General features: G+C 55.8%; 1 protein-coding gene across 1 annotated transcript in view; it reads right to left on the bottom strand.

The window, feature by feature from the left end:
- HCN4 (hyperpolarization activated cyclic nucleotide gated potassium channel 4) overlaps window positions 1-23456 on the bottom strand; it is a 42137-nt gene extending 18681 nt beyond the window's left edge. The window contains exon 1 of the mRNA XM_047074417.1: window positions 22669-23456. Within this exon, the coding sequence (XP_046930373.1) occupies window positions 22669-23456 (788 nt within the window). The remainder of the gene's footprint in view (window positions 1-22668) is intronic.
- Between the last annotated feature and the right edge of the window lie 1047 nt (window positions 23457-24503).

Genomic DNA, 24503 nt, shown 5'->3' with positions numbered 1-24503 from the left:
GATGCAATGGAGTGAGATCAGTGGGGGCTTTAGAGTATCATTTCTCCTAATGCGTCAAAGCAACTGCAAGTGTTTCCTGCGGGAGGTGGGGAGGGCCCCCTCAGGGTGAAGCCACCTGGCTCATCAGGAGCCCCTGTGGAGTGTGCAGACAGCACAGGTAGGCACAGACCCATGTCCAGAAGGTGTGATCAATCAATCCCAGGGACCCTGCCCGAGTACCAGCCACCCTAGGGCTGGCCCCAAGATCTAACACTTGCACTGCCCAGCTATTTCCCTCTGCTATTAATTTAGACAGTTACACGATGATAGATAAAGGTATTAAGTCAGGAAGAAATAAGCATGTTCTCCCCCAAGAGAAATAACCTTTCAGCCATCTTTAATTCTCAACTACACGAAAGCCAGGAGGGAGTGGGAGACAAAAAGACAAGCTTTCCTCGAGTCTTCAGAGGGTCCAAAGTGCTCCTGCCAGAAGAGTTCCAGGTTTGGAAAAATATTACTTCCCAGCAAAATGTTTCCTTTGCCAAATGCAAAATGGTGCTATGAGTCAAGGAGAGGGTAGGGCCTGCTTCACTAAAGGTGGGCAAGACAGCTGTCCCACAACACACAGGTCAGGGAAGCGCAGCTTCTGGAAAGGCAGCTTTGGAGAGCTCCTTTGAAAGCCATGCCATTTAGGGCCTCAAGAAAAGACTTCAAGTCAGGAGCCTCTCAGGCTAAATATTCTCATTCTAAGGCTAGTGCCAAGAGGTCAACTTCAGCTCCTTCCTTGCTCTACAAGCCACCACCCTTTCTCCAGCCCCAATACCCCTATGCCATCTGGGAGAACCCAATCTATGACCCAAGAACCCACCCCAGTCATCACACCCACTACACAGAATACAGCATATCCTGCTAATGACTCGTGGGCCCCAAGAGAATGGTTTCAGCTTCTATGGGGTGTTCCTGAGCTGTGTATACTCACTACACAGCCTCATGCATGTCATTCAAAGACAGCTGCAGATGCTCATTAGAAGCCACAAACAGGTATCCCCATTCACACACACAGTATGGAAACACCCCTATATACACATGGTCACCATTCCTTTTCACTTAATCTCTTGGAAGAAACAAAACAAAACAAAACTGGCATAGAGAGACTACTGAGGGCCTTGTGGCCCTCTGTACATAAAGCTAATAATACACCCAGGCTAGAAGAGTTTCTAAAATTAACAGAGCGGGCGCAAAGCGGCTGGGAGTGCTGACTCGGGCAGGCCTGCCACTCCAGCGGGTTTCTACACTTTTCCCAGCTCTAGTTCCCTCAATTACAGACCAAATTTGAGACAGTAATTAACAGGAGAATGTTTGCATTTAGTGGTCTTCATAAAACCAAATTACATGAGGGAAAAACAACCATTTCCTTGCATTCTGACTAATTATTTCAATCGTGAGTTTCCAGATGCTAAGGGATATTTCTGGTGCCTGATCTGGGCTGGGGTCGGAATACTGGAGCATTCCTCCCCACAAACCACTATCCTGAAGCATCACAGAACTACCCAAAAGGCAGCATAATATAGTGGGAAGAAAGGCTTTCAGAGCCAGCCAACCTGGGTTCAATTCCTGGTTCCATCATTTACTAGCAAGTCACTTAATCTCTCCATGCTTCAGTTTCCTTGTCTGCTCAATGAGGATAATAACAGTACCAAACTGGCAGAATTGTTGTAAGAATGAAATGAATTGACGTTTGTAAAATGCTCTGGCCTATGCCTATCTGTATCACTAAGTGAGGCAACAAATTCACAGGAAAGAGGTGAGGGAGGTGAGGGAGGAAGACGAAATCTTCCAAGGAAGAGCCAAAGCAAAGCATCTACTTGGGGGTGGGGGTCGAAGGGAGCTTAGAATGATTCTGGGAGAATCCAGGAGTGGAAGTCAAGGGCCACAATATTCTGCGAATGGTCAGACAACAGAACCAATCTACCTTGGCAGACAGATGCCCTGACCTCAGGGAGCTCGTGGTCCAGTCAGACAGAGCACAAGGCTTAGTTAGAAGACAAGTTGAGCAATGATGTAAGAAACCATCCCAGGCAGCAGCCCATGCAGCTGAGAAGGTGAACTCCTGGTGGCCCAGAAGGGCGAGGCCAGAAAGTGTTCCTGGAGGAGCTGGTCTTTGGAACCTGTCCTTGGCCTTGGAGACCACCTCTCCTTACTCTTGCAAGATGATTCCACAGACATCCAAAAGCAGGGCTGGACGAGGGGTGAGGAAATGGTTCAGCACCACGGACAGCTCCCAGCGCCAGCGAGCCCCATTCTGTTGGTCCAGCCAGGGGCAGTTTGCAACAGCCTCCCCACTGCATCCTCTGCTCCCTGGGCCCTTCTTCTTGCCAACCCCAGTGATTAGAAGCATCTCAAGTGACTCCTTAATGTCCCTGGGCTTTTTTACGGGGGCTCCTTAGTGACCGAATTCATAAAGCCTCCAAAACATTTTACATGTATCAAGCGCTTGCTTTGTGCTTTCCATGCGTTACTTCATTTAATCCACACCAGCACTGAGGTGGCTGTTAACATCTGTATTTTGCAGATGATGACACTGAGGCTCAGAAAGAAATATCTACCTAAGACCACACAGCTAGTGAGGAAAAGAACGAGATTCAGAGAGGTCTGGGGGACTTGAGAGCCTGACTGCTTAGGATTTTAGGCACCTCAATGGGATGCAGGGAGGGAGACAAGCCTTACTGGCATTTCTGCATCACACTAGGGAGGTAGCCTATCACAGCAGGTGTGGTCCTCTCTTGTAGACGAGAGAGGAGAAGAGATATGGTGACAGATGGTGACTACACTTATAGTGGTGAGCACTGAATAATGTATAGAATTGTTGAATCACTGTGTTCTACACCTGAAAGGAATATAACATTGCATGTCTGCTAAACCTCAATAAGATTTTAAAAAGAGGCAGAAGAGAGACTTGTGAAGAGGTTTTGAGGAGACCCATCCTCCTGATGTCAGAGCCCTCTGAGGTGCCTCCTGGGTGGGGGAAGTAGTACTCCTTTCAAATATTAAAAGCACCTTGGTCATCAGCAACCAGGTACAGTTGTGTGAATCTGTAAAAGGGGAAAACTAAGGTCCATGGAGGAACAGTAACACTTCCAAAACCTTGAGCTGGATGCCCCCTATTTCCCTAGCACCTCACTGCCCCTGGAGTCATGCATAATTAAATTCCACAATCCAGGGTACACACTCCATGGTAGCGTGTGGCAAGCCCTGGCAGGGAAGTCATGGACAGCCAGACTCAGACATGCTGGAGTTGGCACATGCCTGCATTAGAGGCCTTGTTCTCTCCAAAGCCAGAGGACCCTCCCGTATCCCAGTATTCTCAAAGATAAAAGGAAGCCCTGGCCAGCAACACACCTCACCACGGTTTCAGCCCCATGATCCCAGGCCTGTCCCCCCTCATTCCTGGACCTTCCTTCCCACCTGGCCATCCAAGCAGGCAGGTGGCCTCTCAGCAGGCGGATGTGGCCCGAAGGCCAGCTTTGGAGGAGGTCTCATGTGCAGAAGGAACGGGGGATGGCAAAAAGCCAAGCAACCCTTTTACACTGACACCTGGAGCATTTCATCATTTGGTCTGAGAGGAAGGTTATGGTCTCAAGGGAGCTGAGGGAAGCGAAGATAGGAGGCTCCTGATCCTGAACGCAGAGACTCAAGGACCAGACCAAGGGCCCTCTTCTTTCCTAGAGGCTGAGAGGAGTGAAGGGTAATAAAATGGGAGCAGGAGAAGTAGAAGCCGAACAGGGATGGCCTCCTTCAGCCTCCTCTTGCCCACATATGCCCATGCTTGCCCGTGAGCACATATGCTCATGCACACAAATGCATGCACATGCACACATGTGCACATACCTGCACACGTGCACATGCACACACCCACCCCTGGATACATTTTTGTACACGTTTCATCTATGTGCTCCTGTTAATTTTTCCCTCGTACACACATGTTTGCATACATTCCCTGGGACTCCTGCCAGCTGGAAGAAAGAGTGTCAGTGTTTTGCCCGTTACGTTCTTTTCCATCCTTCAGGATTCATCTGAAGGGCTACTTCTTCCAGGCTTCTCCAACCTCTCACTGAGGGAGCCTCAGCCCAGCCTGAGCCCTGGCTTTGGACCTCCTAGAATGCTGCATCTCCCTGAGGGCAAGGGCCTTATCCCAGACAATGCTGACTGCAGGCCAGGGTCCCCATGCTCTCTCCCCGGTGAGTGGCACACCCAGGGCCCCATCTTCTACCCCCTCCCTCTGTGTAGACACCTCTCCTAGCGCCAGGCCTGCATTCCCACCTGCCACCTAGAGGGCCCGCTGGCTCCTGCACCCAAGTCCAAGGCTGAACTCAGCATCTTCCTCCTCAGGACTAAATGGTACAGTCAGCATTTCAATCACCTGGGCTTAAAACCACAAAGCCGTCCTCAGCTGCTTTCTCTTTCCCGCAGGCCCCATATGCAGTGACAAGTCTTGTCCAGCATCCTTTACGATGGCTTCTGGATCTGTCCCTGACTGCTCTGTTCTAGATCAGTTCCTCACTGCTCCTCACCTGGACCCATGTCCCTGCTGCCTACCTGGATCTAGCCTCCACACTCTTTCCTTCGAACTCACATGATCTCTGGGTTATCTTCCCAAATATTATGATTACATCACTCCTTGCAAGCTTGAGCAGACTCCCACAACTACAGAAGAAAGTTGAAGCTCCAAGATCTGGCCTCGCCTGTGCCCCACTTCTCCTGCTTCCTTCCCAGTAGCCACCGGACACCCGACCCCTGGCTCTATCGCCATCCACGTTCTCGCTTCTCCTTCTCCTGAGAACCACCCCAGCCTCCTGAACCCCCAGCTTGTGAAATCCCTTCCCTGTTTGACTGCCTCCTCCTCCGGGAAGTTTGTGTAGCCATGCTGTGTGCCTGGGAGCAGCTGTCGCATCCTGCCCCTTTCAGCAGGCTCTCCTCTCTGCCTCCCAACAAATCACAGAAACCAGAAATCTGGGAGTCCTCGTGTCTGAGACAGGGATGGCAGCAGGGAGACCCCTTGGGTTCCCAAGCCATCCCTTGGTGTTCCAGGCCCAGCACAGACGACTGACCCATGTGACAGTGAAGACAATGAAACTGGAGGGGGCCAGGGGCCAGTGTTTTTTGGAGACTTATTATTTGCCAGGCCCATTTATTTACTCATCTGAATACCTTATATGGATTATCTTATTTAATCCTCATAAAAACTCCGCGAGGGAGATACTAGGATTATGCCTATTTTACAGATGAGGAGACTAAGGCACAAGAAGGTGAGAAGTTTGCTATAGATGGTGCGTCAAGAATTGAAGCCCGAAGAGCCTGCCTCCAGAATCCCACTTTTAACTACTCTACAGAAATATCAATCTGGCTCGTAGTATTTTCCTCTCTCCCAAACTCTGTACCTCTTTCTGCTTCTCCTCCCCTCACTGAACTTGTCTCCTGTGCTCTCTTCACCTGCACCTCTTTACTTCCTGACCCCTCCGGCGCTTCCCTTAAACAAGCCTTCGCTGTGTCCTAAGGACGTCACTCTCCCAGTGCCACACACCTCAGCGTGGGGGGTGGGGTCGGCATCCTCCCCGCTTCACGCTGGTACCACTTCCTGCCGGTGCTGGAATGTTTTCAAGATCTTGAGAGCATCCTGTCATTTTCTGGCCATCCTGCCAACATCCATCTGCCACCCTTGGGGACCCTGGCAGTGCCGACACTTGGTTCACAACCTCCCATTCCACTCCAAACCCTGCCGTCGCCCTGGGTGACTTCTACGCTGTATATCAACCCAAACGCCCAGCTCCTCAGTGGCTTGGTGCCCTGACTCTAATGACCGCACATCAGTCACCCGCTCCTGCAGTGTGGGATGGACCATGTCACCGTCCCCAGTTCTTCCATCTCTCGCCCCAACCCCCTTTCCCTCCAGCTCTCTTAGCCAGTCATGCTAAGTCTATTCCTTAGTGTCTGTCCCAGGAACCGTGAGTCACAGAACCCTCTGCCCCCTCTCCTCCCCTGAGACATACTGGTCCAGCTCATCCACCTGTCTCGCCCGGTCCTTCTGTCACCCACTTCACAAGGTCACACCCTGGCTCGGGACCACCATTCACCCTTTTCGTGCTTCACGAAACTGCAGAAAACCCCACAACCTCAGACCTGTCCTACTAAATATTTAAGCACCTTGGCTCCTGTGCCTCTCTTTCCTCATCAAGGCTTCCGTACTCAGCTGGCCTTCCCCTCCACCAGCCCGGCCTTCCAGGAGACCCTAGGAAACACCCGACACCCTGCTCCTCCAGCAGCCATTTCAAATCACCTCCTCTCCTCAAAGCTCTGAAACTACTTTTCCACCCATCTCAGCAGAGAACACCGTCTTCTACTTCTTAGAGAAAAGAGAAGCCACCAGAATGTCCCCTTTCTCTTTCTGCCGCCAGACCCCTACCCTGCTTGCCTCTCCCTCATCCACCTCCCTCCTCCGGTCCCAAAGGCTTCGGTGACTCCTCCACCTGCCTCTTGACACCCATCCCCTCCCCCTCCCCAGGGATGCTGACCCATAGGTTACCCCTCCCTTGTCTGTATTTTCGGTCTCCCTCTCTACCCATCCCTTCCCATCAGCTTGTTCTTTTAAGCTCCCTTCATTAAAAAAAGTAAAATGGAACCACTCCGGATCCCCACTGCCTTATCTCTTCTCCCCTCAGAAATGAGCTTCCTGGAAGAGGCGCCTCTCCCTCACTTCCCACACTCCTGTCGGCTCCCCAGGCCAAAGCACTGGGTGCTTTGCGGTCTGTTCCTGGCTGACCCTCGCTGTGGGTCACTCTGCGGAGGCCCCTCGCCCCGCTGGGCTTTCTCCCTTTTCTCGGCCTCTCTTTTTCCTTCCCCCGAAGGGGCTCCTCTTCCCCTGCAAGACCTTTAAGTGCTTTTGTTCCTCTGGGCCCCGGCCCCTTCTCTCTCTACACGCCGTCCCAGGGTGACCTCACCAACTCCCAAGGCCTCCGTTGTTCGGCCTCTCTCTAAAGCTCCACACCCACGTGTTCGCCTGGCAACCACCCCTTTAAACCTGCACGTTGTGCAGGAACCTCATTCTTGCCACATCCAGGTATGAGGAAACAGCTTCCTCCAAACCCTTGTGCTCCCAGCACGTGTTCCTCCAGCCATCCAAACGTTCGGTCTAGAAACCTGGGAGACACCCTCCATCTCCCTCACCCACCGACCACCCACTCAGAGAGTCTCAGCAGCACACCACCTGGCCTATCCCGTGGCTCCTTAACTGGGCTCCTGGGCGCTGGGTGGGGCCCACATCCCGCCACCAATCCACTCTCCATGTGTTGCCAAGCCCAGAGGCCTTTTGCGCTCCCAGCTAAACCAAGTTCCTCACCGTTGCCCCCCGGGGCCATCCTGATCTGGACTCTGCCTCCTCCCCGTGTCTCATGACCCTTCCTCCTCTCGTTGCTCTGCTCCAGACATACCAGCAGCTTTCAGTGCCCCACGTACACTATGCCTCCTGTCCTCTAGGGCTTGCCTACACACTAGCGTCTGCCTGGGTCTCTCCTCCCCGCCCCTGCCCACCCCAGGCTCCTTGGCTCAGAGGCGTCATTTCTTTGTATCCTAGGAAATCTGGTTAGGTGCCCCTTGCGTGTGTTGCCCTAGCATAGTATTTATCACACCACGATGAAATGGTGTGTGTTTTCATCTCGTGGTCTATGCGCCTCTCGGAACTTGGCACAGGGCGTTCAGGGCTTTTTGCGTGGTAAGTCCTGACGAATGTGTGAATGGATAGGTGAATGAATGAACGAACGCATGCCTTGGGGAACAAAGCTGAGTGACAGGTGGCCCAGCAGAAGCTGCGTGAAATGGCACCTCACTGAGACCCATGAGGCTTTCACAGGACCTCGGATGATCAGGGTGGAACTTATCCTGTCCAAACCCCATAGACTCCAAGACTCCCAGGAACATCCATCAGAGAATGGCCCCCCTACCTGGTGCTGAAAACCATGGTGGAAAATTCACAGAGAAGGAAGGGCAGAGTTGAGGGGGCAAGGGGGACTAGGTGAATGAGAGGCCAGGAGAAGGATGCGGGTTGGGGTTTCTGACAGAACGGGATGACAGGAGGAGCTGGCGGGGGGACACAGTGGCTTCAACGTAGGCATGACTATTTCCAGGCTGACCAGCGCAGGCGCCTGGTAGTCGAACACCCCCTCATTAAGGGCATGGCCTCTCATGAGGATTTTAAGGATTCTCCCTCCTCCCCAAATAGGCCTAGCACAGAGATCCAGGAGGTGGGGGTGGGCAAGGGGAGGGGGCGAAGGGCAAGAGCAGCAAGGAGGCTTCTCCTAGGATCTTCTCCTAGGATCCCCCTGTGTTGCCCCCACCTTGCAGATCCAGCATGAGTCTTCTGTCCTCAGCCCCGCCACATGCTCTCCGAGAGCAGAAACGATTGCTCTTCCTTTTCTGAGATGTGAACACAGAGCTGGGCCTTGGGGGTGGGTGGTGGGGCGAGGGGGGCAGTGGCCTCTCAGTAAAACTGTCTTATCGCTAAAGAGATGAGTGGCTGTTGCCAGTGGGGGGGGGGGAAGACTGCCAAAAATAAAAATGAAAAAACTACCCTAAAATGTTAACGCTGATCACTGCTATGTGGTGGGATTATGAGTGATTTTGTTTTCTCCATCACACCTTTCTATATTTCCTACATTCTGTTCTATTTCTAGATTCTTTATTTTCTTAAAAGTGGGCAAATACTCCCTTTATGATCAAAACTCCAAAACCTGCCTTTAGCCGATGACCATGCCCCATGCTGGGAGGAGTCCCCTCGCGTGTGTCAGGAGACAGACACACTGGGTCCCCGGGGGAAACACTTAGGCAGCCAGAGTAAACATGCAGGAAATGTGTTAGCAAGACGGGGAGGTCAGGATGAGCAGATTTTTTGGAGGAGGGCAGTGATGAAGGAGGGAGGGAGGCCATTTGAAGGGCAGGTGTGATAGGCAAAGGAGACCACGTGCCCGCCCACAGCACACACGTGGGCACGCACACAGGCGAGCTGGCTTCCTTGTCTTCTCTCCCTCCCAACCTTAAAAACTGGATCTTCAACCAATCCTTCCCTGCCCCCCACCCCGTCCAGGCTCCTGTTCGTTATTCTCTGAGGCGGTGCAGCCCAGCCCCCTCACCACCCCACCCCTACTGGAAGAAGCTGCCGGCAGCCTGTCTGGGGGTTGGGCGGGGTGCTCCCTGTCTGTGCCCCTGGGCTGGCATTGTAGACTCTCCCTCTCCCTCAGGCTGGAACTCCGCCATCCGGCAACCAACCAGGGCCAGGCTGGGCCCACAGGTGTGGCGTCTGAGGGCATAAACCCCCATTCTCACCGCCCACTCTTTTGACCAACCACCCTGACTTGGGGGTCTCCCCCCTGTAAAAGATGAATTGCTCCCTTCCTCCCACCAGCCTCTGGCCACTAGGGCTCTATTTTTAACCCACCTCAAACCCTCTGACTCAGAATCACAGGGCTCCCAGGTAGCTGCTCCCTCAGCCGGCAGCCTGGGGCTGCCTCCAAAACAGATTCGGCACCAAGGGCATCTGGTGCTTGGTTTATGGGTGGCTAGCTGGGATTTGGGCGCATTTTTATTTTCTAATTTTTCTATGTGACTCGAGGAACAAAATTTGTTTTTGTTTTTGTTTTTGAAGTCCCAAAGAAGACACATTCCCCCGTCTCTTTGCGCAGTCCCTCGCTGTCCTGGGGCTGAGGCCCTAGCCTTTCAGCATACAGTGAGGGCTAGACACCGCTATTCCCCAAGCAGAGGTGAGCTGAGGGCTGTAAGTGATGGAATCTTCCCCTTCTGTGATCTTTCAATCATACAGCACAGTGCTTCACAAACCTTAATATGCACACAAATCACCTGGGGCTTTCACCAAGACACAGACTGGGATGTACTAGGTATGGGGTGGGGGCTGAAATCGGCATTGCTGATAGGCTCTCTAGTGACACCGAGGCGGCTGATCCAGGGACTACACCAAGGAGCCAGGCTATAGCATATGGTAGGGAGGTCAGGCATTCTAGTGTTTAAATACCTGGCTGTGTGGCCTTGGAAAGATCACTTAACTTCTCTGAGCCCGTTTTCTCATGTGCACAATGAGAACATTAATCCCACCTCACAGGATTCTGGGAGAATTCAGTGAGATATTCATAATCTGCTACACAGTGTAAATACTCAGCACATGCAGGCTGTTACCATCACCATTATTATTCTTGTGACCACTAACATGCAGGTCCTGGCCTGAGGGCTATGGGGATACTGACGTGTGTGGACTGGTCCCACCACAAGGAGCCCTCAGTGTGGTGGATGGACAGACCCACCCCACACGGGAGCTGATGATCCGGACCAGTTCCATGGGCAGATGAGGCCATAAGCTGGTGGGGGCGGGTAGTGAGGGGATTGTCTGGCTGGGGATAGCTGGAGGGGAAATTCAGCCAGGCTTGAGACAGGGACAGAGAAACAGAGCAGCACGGCCTGCTGGGCACTAAAGCCCCACACAGGACATGGCCCGAGTGTGTCCACTGGTCAGGAATGTCAGTGTTGTGGTTACGGGAAGGAGGTTTACGCTGCACAGCAGAAGGAATCTAGGCCAGGGGCACACGAGTCTTCGGTTCTAGTCCCCTCTCCATCTCTCACTTGCTGTGTTCCCCGAACAAGTCCCTGCCTCTCATAATCCTTTTCTCAGTTTCCCCACTAATGAGAGAGGATGGAACCAGCCGATCTCTGAAGACTCGCCAACTCCATGCATCTCTGCAGTGCAGAGGCTAGAGGCCAGCCAAGGGCAGCTGGCCAGATGGAGAGCTCGCTGAGAGAGAAGTATAAACCGTAGAGAACTCTGACATCCCGTCCCCCAACCCAACACTGGTCTGCAGAGAAGACGGGGGGCCACCCGAAGGCCAGACTGAGAAGCCATGAAGTTTGCAGAGGAAGAAAGTTCCTCCAGGCAAGGGACTGTGGCTGCACCTCCTCAAAGGCACAACCGAGCACGGGCCCCGCCATAAGGAATACCAAGATATCAGCCCATCGCTCCTCCAATGGGCTCAGACTTCCTCTGGAGACCCTCAGTCTGTGCATGCACAGATACACTAATGTAAGAGGAAGCACACATAGCCACACACATGTGTACAGCAGGGGTCATCTACGCTCCAGCGCTCCGAGCTGCCACGATGCTGTGTGCCTTCAGGCCAGCGGCCTAACCTCTCTGAGCTTCACCCAGCTCACAAGACCATTTGGGGAAAAATGGGGAGGGAACTAGCAGTTGGAGAACTTACCCGCCCAGCTGACAGGAAACAAAGAAGGCTCAAGCACAGCTGTCCCCTCTCAGGAGAATGGAACAAAAATAGCGTACTGCTGTGGAGTAGCACGTGAACTCAACCTCGGGGGATCTCAGGTAGGGGCGCTCACCTGCTCCTGAGCGAGGGAGCGCCAGTGTGAAGGGGGAAATGAGATGGATTCAGGGCAGAAGTGGTGCTCCGGTGACAGATGAGGCTAACGAGGACAAGGACGCCGCGGGAGGGCTGCCCCACAGAAAGTAGCTAAATATTGACTCTAGGAGGGTCTACATGGCCCCCTTCTCGCTGGGATGGGGGTTCCCTGGAGGCGCCTGGGCTCTTGAGAACATGAGCCAGATGGGACTCCGCTGCCTTCCATCTAGGAAAACACAGTGTGACAAGGACGCAGAGTGAGGGCCATGTTCCCTGGGGTCCCGCCAGCCTCCGGGTTTTACGATTCTGATTGCTAACAGAAGAAAAGGTAACGACTCCCCGGAGAGGGGCCTATCATAAATGGGCTCAGATGGCGGGCTGGGGAGCAGGCATTTCACCCCCAGGCTCTGGGGAGCACTGGAGGGCTGAGGCAGACGAAGTGCACTCAGAGAGCTGCAGACTGCTTGCGCGGAGAGGGCCTTAGGGGTGCCCAGCTCACTGGCTCCTAAAGTGAGAGAAGTAGAATCATCTGGGTGCTCCCCACAATTCTACCCACGCCGGCCCCACACAGGGAGGCCCAGGCATCTGTAATTGCATACAGCTCCCAGGGGTCTCTGCAGCCTGCCGATTTCAGCTCTGGGGTCTTGAGAAAACCCAACCCCTCTCTGGAAGCATTTTCAGATGAGGAAAGGCAGGCGCAGGGAGGTGAGGCCTCGGCTCAGTCCTCACAGCTGGATGGGGCAGAGCAGAGTATTCACTGGTCTCTTATGATGGGGGGAGGTCTGAGGTGGGGGGCTCGGCTTGTCCCCAGAAGCTGTGGAGCAACACAGAGGGATGAGGACTCCTCAGAGCCTCTGGGACAGGATGAACAGCTTGTTGCATCTCCTTCCCCTGCCAGTTCCAAAGCCGAAGGTGCTGCTGGCCTGCCCCGAGGACCCCTCCAGTCACAGCTGTCTACTACGACCTGTGCTCTCCACGGATCCTCACATCCAAACTCCTCCGAGGCCAGGTCTGAGCTTCCAGGAGGGGAAGACTGGCCCCCAGGAGAGATGGCTGGAGGAGAGGGGGGTGGGGTTTGCCTAGGGAACAAGAAAGCCTGCTCTCCACTCCCACAGGGGCCATGGTCTAATGGCGGAGCTCAGCAGACCACACGGATGCCACACAACATACTAGGGAGCCTCCGGCCTGGCCCCCAGCACTGAGGGCTAGCAGAGCCTCTGCAGAAAGAGACGCGTGTGTAAGGAATTCCCACATCCCCAGGAGCCAGGGGCTGCACAACTCCAGGATCATGCCCCGATAGGCCTCGGCGGAGTCTCCAGAAAGAGGGAGGGAGGTTCTCATCAGCTCTACTCATCAGCAGTGCTGTCCCTGCCCTGCTGGCTCAATTTGTACTAATGGGGTCAGGATTACGGGTTCAATACCTATTTGGGCAATTAGCTTTGCTCTCTTCTCAGCCTCAGACGGAGGCCTGACCCTGGACACTGAGACAGGAAAGGACTTTGCTGAGGTCATACAGCGGAACAGGAAGGGGGTCAGGAGGGCAAACTCGGCGTGGAAGGGGTGGGCAGTTATAAGTCAGGAAAGCTCAGGATGAGAGGATCTGGGGGCTCCAGGGTGGGCCAGCCCTGATGCTGCACACACAGGCCCTAGCTGTGGAGTCTTCCCAGCTAGACCATGTTTCTTCTAAAAGGTGCTGGTGGCCCTGTAGGCTTGTCTTTCCTGTCCCTGCAGAAAAGAACAAGCACCTCGTATCCTCTGACAGACTATATAGGTGGGAGAAACCCCTGGCTGCCTTTGGCGATGAGTGGCCGGGGATGCACGTTAATCATTGACAGGGGCTGCTCCAGCTTGCAACAGGGAACTGCAGGGTAATTACTTCTGGGCTCCAGGCCACACACTCAGTGACATTAATGCGGTGGCAACACCTGCCTTCCAGGCTGAGTACAGCAGGGAAACAGGGTCTTCTCAGAGGTTGTGCAGCTGGGGCCAGGAGAGCCGCCTGGGCCACAAGAACCCAGACAGTCCAGAGGGACGCACATACGCATGCAAACATATGCACACATACTCAGACAGCATCAGGGGCAAGACCCAGGGCAGTGGGGTCACAGTCCTGAAGGGTGAAGGGCAGAGCTGAATGAGTACAGGTCCGAAAAGGCAGATTTGGGGGCGCCTGGGTGGCAACTTGGGCTCAGGTTATGATCTCGCAGTTCGTGAGTTCGAGGCCCACACCTGGTGAGCTCGAGCCGCGCTTGGGGCTAAGCACTGACAGTGCAGAGCCTGTGTGGGATTCTCTCTCGCTCCCTCTCTCTCTGCCCTTTGCTCACTCGCACTCTCTCCCTCCTCTCAAATAAATAAATAAATCTTAAAAAAAAAAAAAAAAAGGCAGATTTTGAGTGACCTGCTCTTAGTGCTTGCCAACACCCACCCCAGCCCCTTAGCTCCATCTCCCAGAAACCTACTTACAAGAAAGTGTGCTGAATGGTTCTCTCTTTCCTTCAAATCAGCTCAGATCTGCTTCCTCCAGGAAGCCTTCCCTGACCATCAATCCATAGTGATCTACCCTAAGAGGCGCTGAAATCCTATTCTCTTCTTTGCCAGGTAGGTAGTGACCCCCATCCACCATAGTGGGTGAAAGCGGTCTTGGGATGGAGCATCTGGTCTCTGAGGGGGCGTGACCCCCCCATTCCCCCTCCACCTTAAGCTTGCCCCCCACCAGGCCCAGAAGACAGCGTATTAGCCAGCCCCACGTTACGCATTAATGTCTGAAAGCCTCTTCACGTAGACATAACACGTCCACCCACACAGATAAATGCTTAGACAGACACAAAATCATCAGCAGCCAATTATCAGGCCCCCACAGCTGCCGTGAGCAGACCCGGAGGCCCCGCTGCTGGCTCCACAGTTTGTGGAGCGGGGAGTGCAGTGGCTCTTCGGGAGCCCCTCCGTCAAGCCGCCACACGCCTCTGCCCAGCCCTGAGCACGGCTGTGCTGGAGCCCCGAGCCGGCTGTCTGGCTGGGAAGACAGACACCAGCCCCAAACAATGCGGGAGCAGAGTGGGGCGGGGAGCCGTCACGTGTGAGATTTGGTGGCTCCGGCGTCGGCAGCAGTGGCACTGTTGTTTATTTATAATTTGTACTTTACCTCCCAGAGAGGACCGGAGGCAGCTGGCTCAGATGCTAAGGGGTGTAGGCGCTCAGGGAGCCTGAGAAAGGGGAAGGGCACAAGGTGGGCTGGGCCACACGCCCACCTTGCCCAAGCCCTGGACGCCTCAGCAAGGTACTGACGTTGGTCCTGGGACTCTGTTGGAGGGCTCCAGTTCCTGACCTCAGACCAAGGCCTTATCTTGGTCTCAGGCTGAGCCCTGAGCCTGGTCACAGCGTGGGCCCAGACCATGGCCTCAGATAGAACCTCGACCCTGGACACACACTGAGTCCTAAACCAGGACTCCACTTCCTCACTTCTCTGGAGGATGTGAGGAACAGACCACGTGACCACCTATTTCTCTGGTAGAGAGAACACAGATACCACTGACCACTCGTCCCCTTCCCCTAGGAACCCTAATCGCCCCTATTGAAGAAAGGTGCATCAACAGCATCTGGATATGGTGCCAAAATCCCAACGGCCTCCACACCAGTCAGGATCCTGGTCCAGCATCCCCAGGGGCGGAGCAGCCCCAGCGTGGGGAGTCAGGGCAAGCATGTCTCAGTCTGAAGTTGCTGATATGGAAAGACTCCCTTCTCACTGGATAAGCTTAAATTGAAAAGGGACTCTGAAAATACCCATCATCTCAAAATTCAGGCATGGAGCTGGGGCAACCAGAAAAAGCTCCGGTGAGAAGACCATTCAGGACCTCCGGCTGGGGTCTAGGGGTGGACTGTGGAACTTTATGATCTTTGCAGCCAGATGTTACATAACCCACTTGGGTTCCGGTTTCATCTCTGACGTGGATTTATTCTGTGACCCTGGGCCGGTGGCTTCCCCTCTCTAGTCCTCTGCTCCCCTTTTATTTTAAGTTTTTCATATTATTAGAGACAGAATGCGTGAGCGGGGGAGAGGGCAGCAGGAAAGAGAGAGAGAATCCTAAACACCCTCCACACTCAGTGCGCAGGCCGACTCAGGGCACCTCTCTGCTCCCCTTTTATAAAATAAAGGCTTTCGACCAGGAGCTTGCTAAGGCCTGTCCAGATCTGGTATTCTGAGGCCTGTTAAATTTCCCATGCCAGCGCAGCCCCATCTCCTACAGCCCCTCTTCACCGATAATGTGTGGTCAAACATTGTCTCCCGTTTTTATTCTCAGGAGAATGTTTTCTTGAACTACTTTTGTAGTCTAGCTTTTTAAAGCTAACAAAAAGAGAAGAAGAAGGAGACAAAGAGGGAGGAAGGAAGGAAGGAAAGAAGGAAGAAAAGAAGGAAGGGAGGGAGGAAGGAAGAAAGGAAAGAAGGAAAGAAGGAAGAAAGGAAGGAAGGGAGGGAGGAAGGAAGAAAAGAAAGAAGGAAGAAAGGAAGGAAGGGAGGAAGGAAGGAAAGAAGGAAGAAAGGAAGGAAGGAGACTCAGTTTCTTTATCTGGAAACTGGGGGTAATAGAACCTATTGTTCAGGCCACTGTGAAGAGTAAATAAAATATGAGACATAAAAGCTTCTAACAGTTTGGTACATGGTACAGATAGTTCACAAATGGTAGCTATTGATCTGTGAATCCACCTGGCTTTAGTTGGTTTGAATCTAGGGTTGTAAACTCAGAAGGCTCAGGGGTCAGGTAGCTAAACGTGCATAAATGACACGACTGGCACCTTAGGGACAGTGGGCAACTGGAGAGCAAAAGTCACACTAAAGGGGGCAGCCTCTTGTCTGCTCCAGCTGCCTGCTATGGTGTGGGACGTGGGGCCAGAACTGCCAGAGCTCTCAATGTTTCAGAAGCCCGAAAGCCAAATTTTTATGTTACATCTTTCCATTTTAAAACACTGTCTCTGAGTTGTTATGACACACCATGCTGCCCAAACAGAACACATCTGGGCGCTGTATTTGGTCCCTGGGATGCTGCTTAGCAACTTCTCGTCTAAGTACTGCTGTCACATCTTGAGTACCTTTGGTGATGGGGTACTCTCCACCTCTTTGTGCTGCTTCCTCCCCAATTCTGGACAGGTGCTGATGATTAAGAGTGTCTTTGAGTGGCCTCCTAGGCTTTGGGATCACAGATCTCCAGGGCCCTGGCAATGCTTTCCCAGTAAAGCCTGGCTGGCAGAGAATATCCTCTCCAAAGCCAAGGCAATGCCCCTGCCCTCCCCATGGCCTGCTCTGGCTGACGAACGTGGATTCTTCAACATCCCCTGGGCCCAAGCAGGACCGCCTGGCCGGCCTTAGTAGCCCTTCTATTAATTAGCAACTGGCAGTGGCAGCTTTGTCGGAGCCCTTGAGCCAAGGGGTGTATGTGCTGGAGCTGGCCGCCTCCTTGGTTGAACGACAAGCCCCTCCTCCCCGCCGGAGCGACCGGGGCTGCACCTTCTACTCTGGGTGAATTCCCCCATGATGGCCAGTGTTGTGACAGGGGCCGCTCGGGCTGTGAGGACACTGCCAGCTCTGTCATCAGTATGTAGACTTGTGCCTGCCAGGGTGGGAGTGGGCAGAGAGAAGTGACAAGTCCCACCCACCAGGGAGGCTGCTAGGCATGGCGTGGGGCAGTGGACGGGGCATTAAGATTCAGACAATGCCCCTCCACCACAATCTCAAGGCACCAAGGCAGCCGCTGTTACTGGATTTCTCTTTCTCTTCCCGGGCAGCCACTGTCAGAGCCATCTCACACTGACCCTCTTACCCTGACACCTCTGGACTCTCTCACTGACATCTGTCCCTTCCCAGAAACCTCCCTGCAGCACAGCAGTCACTGCTCCTCCAGCCGGGCCCGTTCCTCTGGCCTTTGAATGGGAGAGAAGGCACCCAGGCAAGGGGACAGGATGGATTCATAAGGGTCCTCTGGCCACCTGGCCTGTCCCTGTTCCTCCCATCCCAACAACCAGCATCCAGGGCCAGCAGGGTCCAAGCCGCAGTGCAGGCGGGGAGGCGGGTCTGTGAATCCAGCTCTCCCAGGCTTGCGGCTGACCTCTGTGGCGGAGGGCTGCTCAACCCAGTTCACAGAATTCACCCTGCTGTGCTCAGTGCTAGAGGCCAACTGGAGAAGACAGAGTCTCTGCCCTCAGGGAACTCAGTCAGGGAGCGTGGGACGAGCATAGAATATACACCCAATCTGAACCCTGGTCCTACAAGCTTGGCTCTGGGCTGGGCACCAGCAGCATAGCATCACCTGAGCACTTATCAGAAACACAGAATGTCAGACCCCACCCTATTTCTGACCTAATGAGTCCGAATCTATAGTTTAATAAGATGCCCAGGTGAGGTGGATGCCATGGCGATGTGAGAAGCAGGGGGTGTGTCAGGCAGGGACAGATGGATGATGGTGGCCGTGGTGGCCTGAGAGGACATCCCAGAAGACCCAGGGGCCCTACAGCATGGGAGAGGAGGGCAGAGGGACAAGCAGACAGGCAGGCAGACATCCCAGCCCTGTGTGAGGCAGGCCACCTGACAGCCCAAAGCGTCACAGCTCACAGAAGCTAAGGGAACAAGCAGGGGCAGGGTTGGGCAGGGGAGCAGCCCCCAGCCTCATCACGTGGTAGTCAGCCCACGGACTGAAGTCTTGCAAGGGGAGAACCTGGAGCCCAGCTCTCCCCGCCCAAGCGGTGCAAGGGGCCTGGCCCCATGGGCCTTCTGCGCACCTCGCATCCGGGGAGCACCTCAGCCCCGAGCTGGGTGCTGGCTTTTGCCACCAGCCCAGCCTCATCAGGTCGAACACGTCCTCGTCCCTGGAGAATCCCGCTGCCCACTGTGCCAGCTGACAGCACGGCCCAGGCAGCTCACCTTGGAATTCCCCTCTGCACCAAGGCGCCCTTCCCCCTCCCCTGGCGCCGCAAGGCCTGCAGCTCTTTTCGGCCTGGCTCTCTACCCTACAACACATGGAGGGAACACCTATATTCTTATGTTCCCGTTAGCAGGAGCAGCATTCTTGCGCAATGGCCTCCAGCAAGGCCCACCCAGGAGGGACCTCAGAACCCCCACCCCCATCCTATCCAGGGCCAGGCCGCTCCCTCCTTCCTCCTCACCACCTCCTATGCAAATAGTCCTGCCCAGGGTTGGAGGGGAGAGGGATGGGCGTGGGACTGAGGAAACAGAAAAGTAACTAGTCCCCAGAGTGCCTCCTTCAGGCATCTGACTCTGCTCCATTTTCATTTCCATCCCGTCAGCAGTGGGAGGCCCAGGCCTCAGGTTACAGAGGGCCCCAGGGAAGGCTAGCTCTAAGAGGCTGGCACTTGCCCCTGCCAGACCAGGACTCTTTCTGGGATGGTCTAGATAGAGTGGGGTTCACAACCTACATGGTTTTCAAGTTAGGGAGTCCACAGACCCCAGAAATTGAGCATCATATTGTGTCTGGATATATGTGCCTTTTTCTCAGTAGAGACCCTATAGTTTCCAGCAGGTTCTCACTTAGGTCTCTGACACAGGTTCAGAACCACTGGTCTGGGCCAAGGATAGAGGCCCATCTGGTCCACTCAGGACTGAGGGAAGGAGGCAGTGAGAGCAGGGGCAGCGTGGCTCAAAGCAGCATCACTGGGCTCTGACAGCACACTGGAGCTGCTTACGTCGACAGGGTGATCACAGTTGTACGAGTCGTGTCTGACACGAGTGACAAGATTCCCATTTCTCTAGGTGGGAAAACTGAGGCTCAGAAAAAGCTCACAACCCAAGCAGGGCCCCATAGCAGACAGGGCTGGGCAGGTGATAGGAGGTGGGCAATGGCAGTGCCTGGGGCCAGGGACCAGCACAAGAATTCAGTCTGAGGCCACCTTTGGGACTTATCAGGGCACTGGCCCAGGTTCCATGACTTCAGAGCCCAGCTGTTTCTGCCCCAAGGAAAGGACCTTTTAGGGCCCTTCCCTTCCTTACCTTTCCCTTCCTCACAGCCTCAGAAGGCTCAGGCTAGAAGAGGGAGGGGCAGAGGGCTGACAAGGGCCAAGCTTCTCCACTCTCAAGGCCAAACTGGAGTTTGGGGCACAGGAGTAGCTCCAGAACAGACACCCCACATAGGGACTTCTGCGCCAGCCCACATGTCTACCCACACAGTCCCAAGACATCTGCACAGACACCTAGGCGTACACACCCCCAGGCAGACCCCCCTGGGCCTGACACTTAAAAGCCCAACAGGCTTCTGGGTCACCACTCCTTTCCTCTCTCTTTGAAAACACACTGTTTTATTTGTTTCGGGTTTGCACTGCCAAGCCCGGGTCCCAGGACACGGCTCACATGGAAGGAAGGACCCATCCAGGATCCAAGAGTCCAACAAAACCTTAATTAGCAGTTTCAAAAGGCGACTGGGGAAGGGGAGGCCAGACAAACCCACAGAACCTGGAGGAGCCATGGAGTAGCTGGGGTCGTGGTAAAGAAAATCACAGGAAGCCAAGAAAAGCCGAGTGTTAGTCATGGTCCGGGTTCTGCAGGTCCCTCAGAGCACAGTCTACTCCAGCCCTTGGAAGAGGCACCCAACCTTCCTCCCCCAGGAATGGGAGATGTCGGAAGCAGCCCATGACAGTGAGCCCTGAACTCCAAACCACAAACTCAATCTATCATGGTTTGCTGGCGATTCTTTATTAAACCAATTCTGCTGGATCAATGCTTCCTGCCCGTCAAAATGATGAATAAATCCTCAACTGGCCTGAGCAATGCTTGCAGAAGCTCTTGTGAAGGCTGAGCTAGGCAGTGGGGATTGGCTCTATATAGAAGCCCAAGCAAGGCCAGTGGCTGAAACTCAAAGGACTGAGGCTTGGGGTGCTGAGGGTGGGGGTGACACTAGTTTGGTGGGTTTCCTAAGCTCAGAAAACTTAGCCAGGCCCTTGCCTCCTTGACCTTGTGTAGATGAGACCAGCTATTTTGGCCTAGAGGTATGACCACTGCTCCTCCAGATGCACACAGACGGTCTTTCTTGGATTTCTTTTCTTACACTCCACCCAGCCCCAGACAGCTACAAGGCTGCGCACAGAGATGTGCGCTTCCGGCTACCGGTCCCTGTTGCTTGTTGCACAAACCCAAATTCAAAGCCCAGTCTGACCCTTATCCTGTCGCCCATTTATCAATCGTGCAGCATCCACCCTTCCCTACCCCCACCCCCACCACCCCCGCTCCGCCATGTCCTGGGCAGCCTGCCGTTAGTGAGAGATTCTGCAGTAGGGGGACTGCAGACAGACATGCCAAGATGGGCAGAGTAAGATCAGGAAGGCGGCGGGGAACTTCCCATTGATGCAAACAACCCAGCTCTTCACCATCCAGGGTAAGGAAGGTCCAGTTCCCAGAAGGTGCTCAATCAAAGCCTATGCTCTACAGAGGTCAGGCACGCCTGGGGCTTCCCCCTTGCACTCCCACATCCCAGGTGATGAGAACCTTGAACAGAGACTCTCAGACACGGAAGACAGTGAGGAAATGAACAAGGGGAGGGAAGGCCCCTCAACAATCTCAAGCGGTTGATATTGGCACAGCCCACCTGCTACCACCTCCCAGAAATTCAGAGGGAGGAGCAGAAACCCAGGACAACCAGAGGGTGCAGGAAATACAACCCCTACCCACTCCTCCCTAGCTCAGGCTGGGATCCTTCAGTCCCAGTACTGACCAGAGGGAAGGCCACACTTTAGGAACCTGGCCCTGGGAACCAGCTACAGTTCCTGATGGTCTCTGTTCACTCAACTTGAAGACTATTATGCCTGTCTGTTTAGCCTGTCCTCTGGCCTCCCACACCCTCTAGAATGGGAACCCTGGGCATTAGGGTTAGGAAGAACAGTCCCTCAAAAAAAGAAAGGCGGGGGGGGGGGGCTCTGTTCACCACTATTTTAAGCCATCGAGTGTTGCCTGACTGGTCACTCCCAGCACGAGAAATCTCTCTCATTGGATGGAAAATGGCTTTGCTCTCATTACAAACCTGGCTTCCCTGGAGTTTGCAAAGAGGGCTCTGGGTTGGCAAAATGCTCATTTATATTGGCAGGCAAGCAGGGTAGGCAGGGAAGGGAGCTAAATAGGGGGCAGGGCTCAGAGAGAGAGAGAGAATAAATTAGACCCAGTTTTAAACGGTGAATGTTTTCAGACCCTCACTTCTGTCCTATGTATCAGGAAAACTCGGGGGGGGGCCCACTGGGGGACCTTAAGATCTTGACTGGGATGGGGGGGCATCCCTTATTTCAACTTTAGAGGCAATCACCAATCTCCTGTTTTGCAGATACCCCCACAGGCTCCAAGTGGTATCTACTCGGTCAGTGGCATCTGACTCAGGTGATGGGGGAGGGGGCAGGGTCCTTTTCCCTGACTGGCAGTTACACCATGTGTTTGGGGACCCATGACTGAACCATGAGAGTCCTAGTAGCTGCTAGAGCTTGGACTGGGGTGACAATGGGGCACAGGATGAGCCTGGGGTTACAGGACAGCTGCTTGTCAGTCAGGACACCAGGCATCTTCTCTGACCACTATGAGCAAGGTCATTCTGTCCTGCCAGTCTGGATGCCAGGTGCCCAGGGTGCCTGCTGCTGGCCCACCACTTGGCATGAGGGTCTGGGCCCAGGGTTAAGGTGGGCATGGTGGGCTTTTATCCTGGACTTGAGGCCTCAGTGACCTCACTCCTCCAGGGGCCTAGCTCTCCATCCCCAGCTGCAGCTTCCCAAGGCACAAGAAGGAGATCCTAATGCTTGGGGTCAGTACCCAAGGAGCTGGCCCCTCTGCCAAGAGGTCTGTCTCTCTTCGTGGCCCTGCTCTTCAGGCTGAATGACCTGGAACTGCCTCTAGGATGGCCACCCTGACTCTGCAGCCCAGAACAGGGAGGTGGGATGTGTGGCTTAAAGTGGCAGAGCCATATCCTGGCTGCCGGCAGGGCTAGGCCAGGCTCAGAACACCTTTTTAGCCTGCCTCTAATGTGGCCTAGACCCCAAGAGGGCGAGGACTGGAGCCCGGAACAGAGAAGAAAGTTCCCAGCGCGGTGCAGGAGGAGGTCTGGGGGTGTCTTGGTGCCTAGAGGCGCCCCACTTCTCTCGGAGCTCCCCGCGCGAGGAAGGAAAGTTAACTCTGGCTGAGAGGCAGGGCTGAGAGAGGAAGCATGCCTGCCACCGCTTCAGGGAACCCATAGGATCGCCTTGGCCTCCTTACCTGAAGTCGCTGTAGGGGTGGATAATCCAAAATCCGGCCGACTTCACCCTCTCCTGCTCACGCTCCACGGCTTTCTGGCTGCCAAACATCCTCAGGGAGAATTTGTTGACCCCGGGCTGGAGCATTGCCCCGAACTGGCGCTGCATGAAGCCGGCCTGGCCCAGGCGCACCTCGGCCTCGGGGAGGATCTGGTCGCCGGCGGCCGCGCCTCCCTCCACTTTGATAGCAGTGTCCACCGAGGGCTGCTCGCAGGAGGCGGAGGCCGGCTGCGGCTGCTGCTGGGGCGGCGGCGGCGAGGCTGCGGGCTGCGCCGAGGCGCCGGGGCGCTCGGGCTCTGCCGCCAGGCCCGGGGGCGTCCTGTCCTCACCGGGGGACGCGTCGCCCTCGGCGATGAGCCGCCGCTCCTCCGCGGAGTCATGCAGGTGCCCGTGACTGCTGCCGCCCCCTGCTCCGGAGCCGCCGCCGCCGCCCCGGCTGCCCAGCGAGGCCAGGCTCCCGCGGAAGCGCCTGCAGTCGCCGTTGGTGCTGGACTTGCCCGCGCCGCGGGCCGGCCCCTCGCCGTCCGCCGCCCCGAGGGCCGCGCCCCGGGGCTCCGTGCCGCCCGCGGCCGCCGAGGGTGAGGGTGAGGGCAGCGGCCGCAGCCGGATGCTCCTGCGGCTGGGGTCCTGGCGGCCCCCAGCCCCCTCCTCCTCGGCGTCCTCTTCCTCGTCCATGATCCACGCCTTGGCCCCCACCTGCTGCGGAAGGCTGTAGAGCCGCTTGCGCATGGACGGCGGCAGCTTGTCCATGGCGCCAGGGGCCGGGGCCCGGCCGGGGCAGGGGCGCGGGTGCGGCGCCGCCGACCCGCTCCAGGTCCGCCCGCCGGTCGGTCCGCCAGCGGGGACGCGTCCTCCGCCGCCTGCTCCGGACCGCCTTAGGCGCCCATGCTCGGGGAGGCTGGGTGCCGCGGGGAGGCTCCCAGTCCCGCTCCGGGTCCCCCGGCTCGCAGCGCTGCGCCTCCTCCCGGGCCGGGCTGGGCGCGGGGACCCTGCGCTCCCTCCCTCCCTCCCTCCCGCGTTCGGGGGCGCGGCGCGCGGCCCGGCTCCAGGCGCCCCGCCCCCGCGGGGAACAATGGGCGCGGGTAGAAGCGGCGCTGCGGCCGCGGCGCTCGGAGAACCGCTCTGGAGCGCAGAGCGCACGACCCGCGCGCCTCTCGGGCGTGCGTCCCGCGGGCCGGCGGGCTATCAGTCTGTCCCGCCGCCCCGGCTTTGTGGCCAGCCACTCGCGAGCTCGCCTCGCCTCCTCTGGCCGAGCCCGGCCGGCCCGTCCCGGGGCTCCCGCCGCAGCCGAGCGGAGCCCAGCGGCCCGCCGGGCTTACATCAGCGGCCGCCTCCCCCGGAGCGCCCTCCGGCAGCGCTGGGCTCCCGCGCCCCGGAATATTCATGAAGCCGCCGCAGCTCGCGGGTTGCCATAGGAGCGGCTCCCGCAGCCGGGCCTGCCTACCTGGGCTTCTTAAAGGAGCAGCGGCGCGCGGGCTGGGGGCTCGGAGAGGGGCGGAGGGTGGGGGGCGGGACCCGCGGGCGCGCAGGGTGGACCCTTGCCTGACCTTAGGGGCTGGGGTGAAAGGTGTCCTTAATCATACACCCTCGAATACCTTTCCTTGGACAAGGCTGGGAGCGCGCCCCAAGTCTAGGATTCCAGCTTGGGTTGCGAATTTCCACCCCAAGACGGGGCGGGGGAAAGTGGAGGGGGGGCGGGGAGGGGGGACGGGGTTTCCTGATCTCTCCTTCTCCGAGCTCTAGGCTCGCCTTTCCCCGGCGGTTTAGCTTCTCAGCTGAGTCTCCGACCCTGCTCCC

Source organism: Lynx rufus, unplaced genomic scaffold (assembly GCF_022079265.1).
Source record: "Lynx rufus isolate CCGP_SWC_20201006 ecotype Redwood Valley unplaced genomic scaffold, mLynRuf1.p SCAF_13, whole genome shotgun sequence".
In the NCBI taxonomy this organism is placed as follows: Eukaryota; Metazoa; Chordata; class Mammalia; order Carnivora; family Felidae; genus Lynx; species Lynx rufus.
Note: the sequence above shows the minus strand (reverse complement) of the source record. Positions and strands in the feature narration are given on the sequence as shown.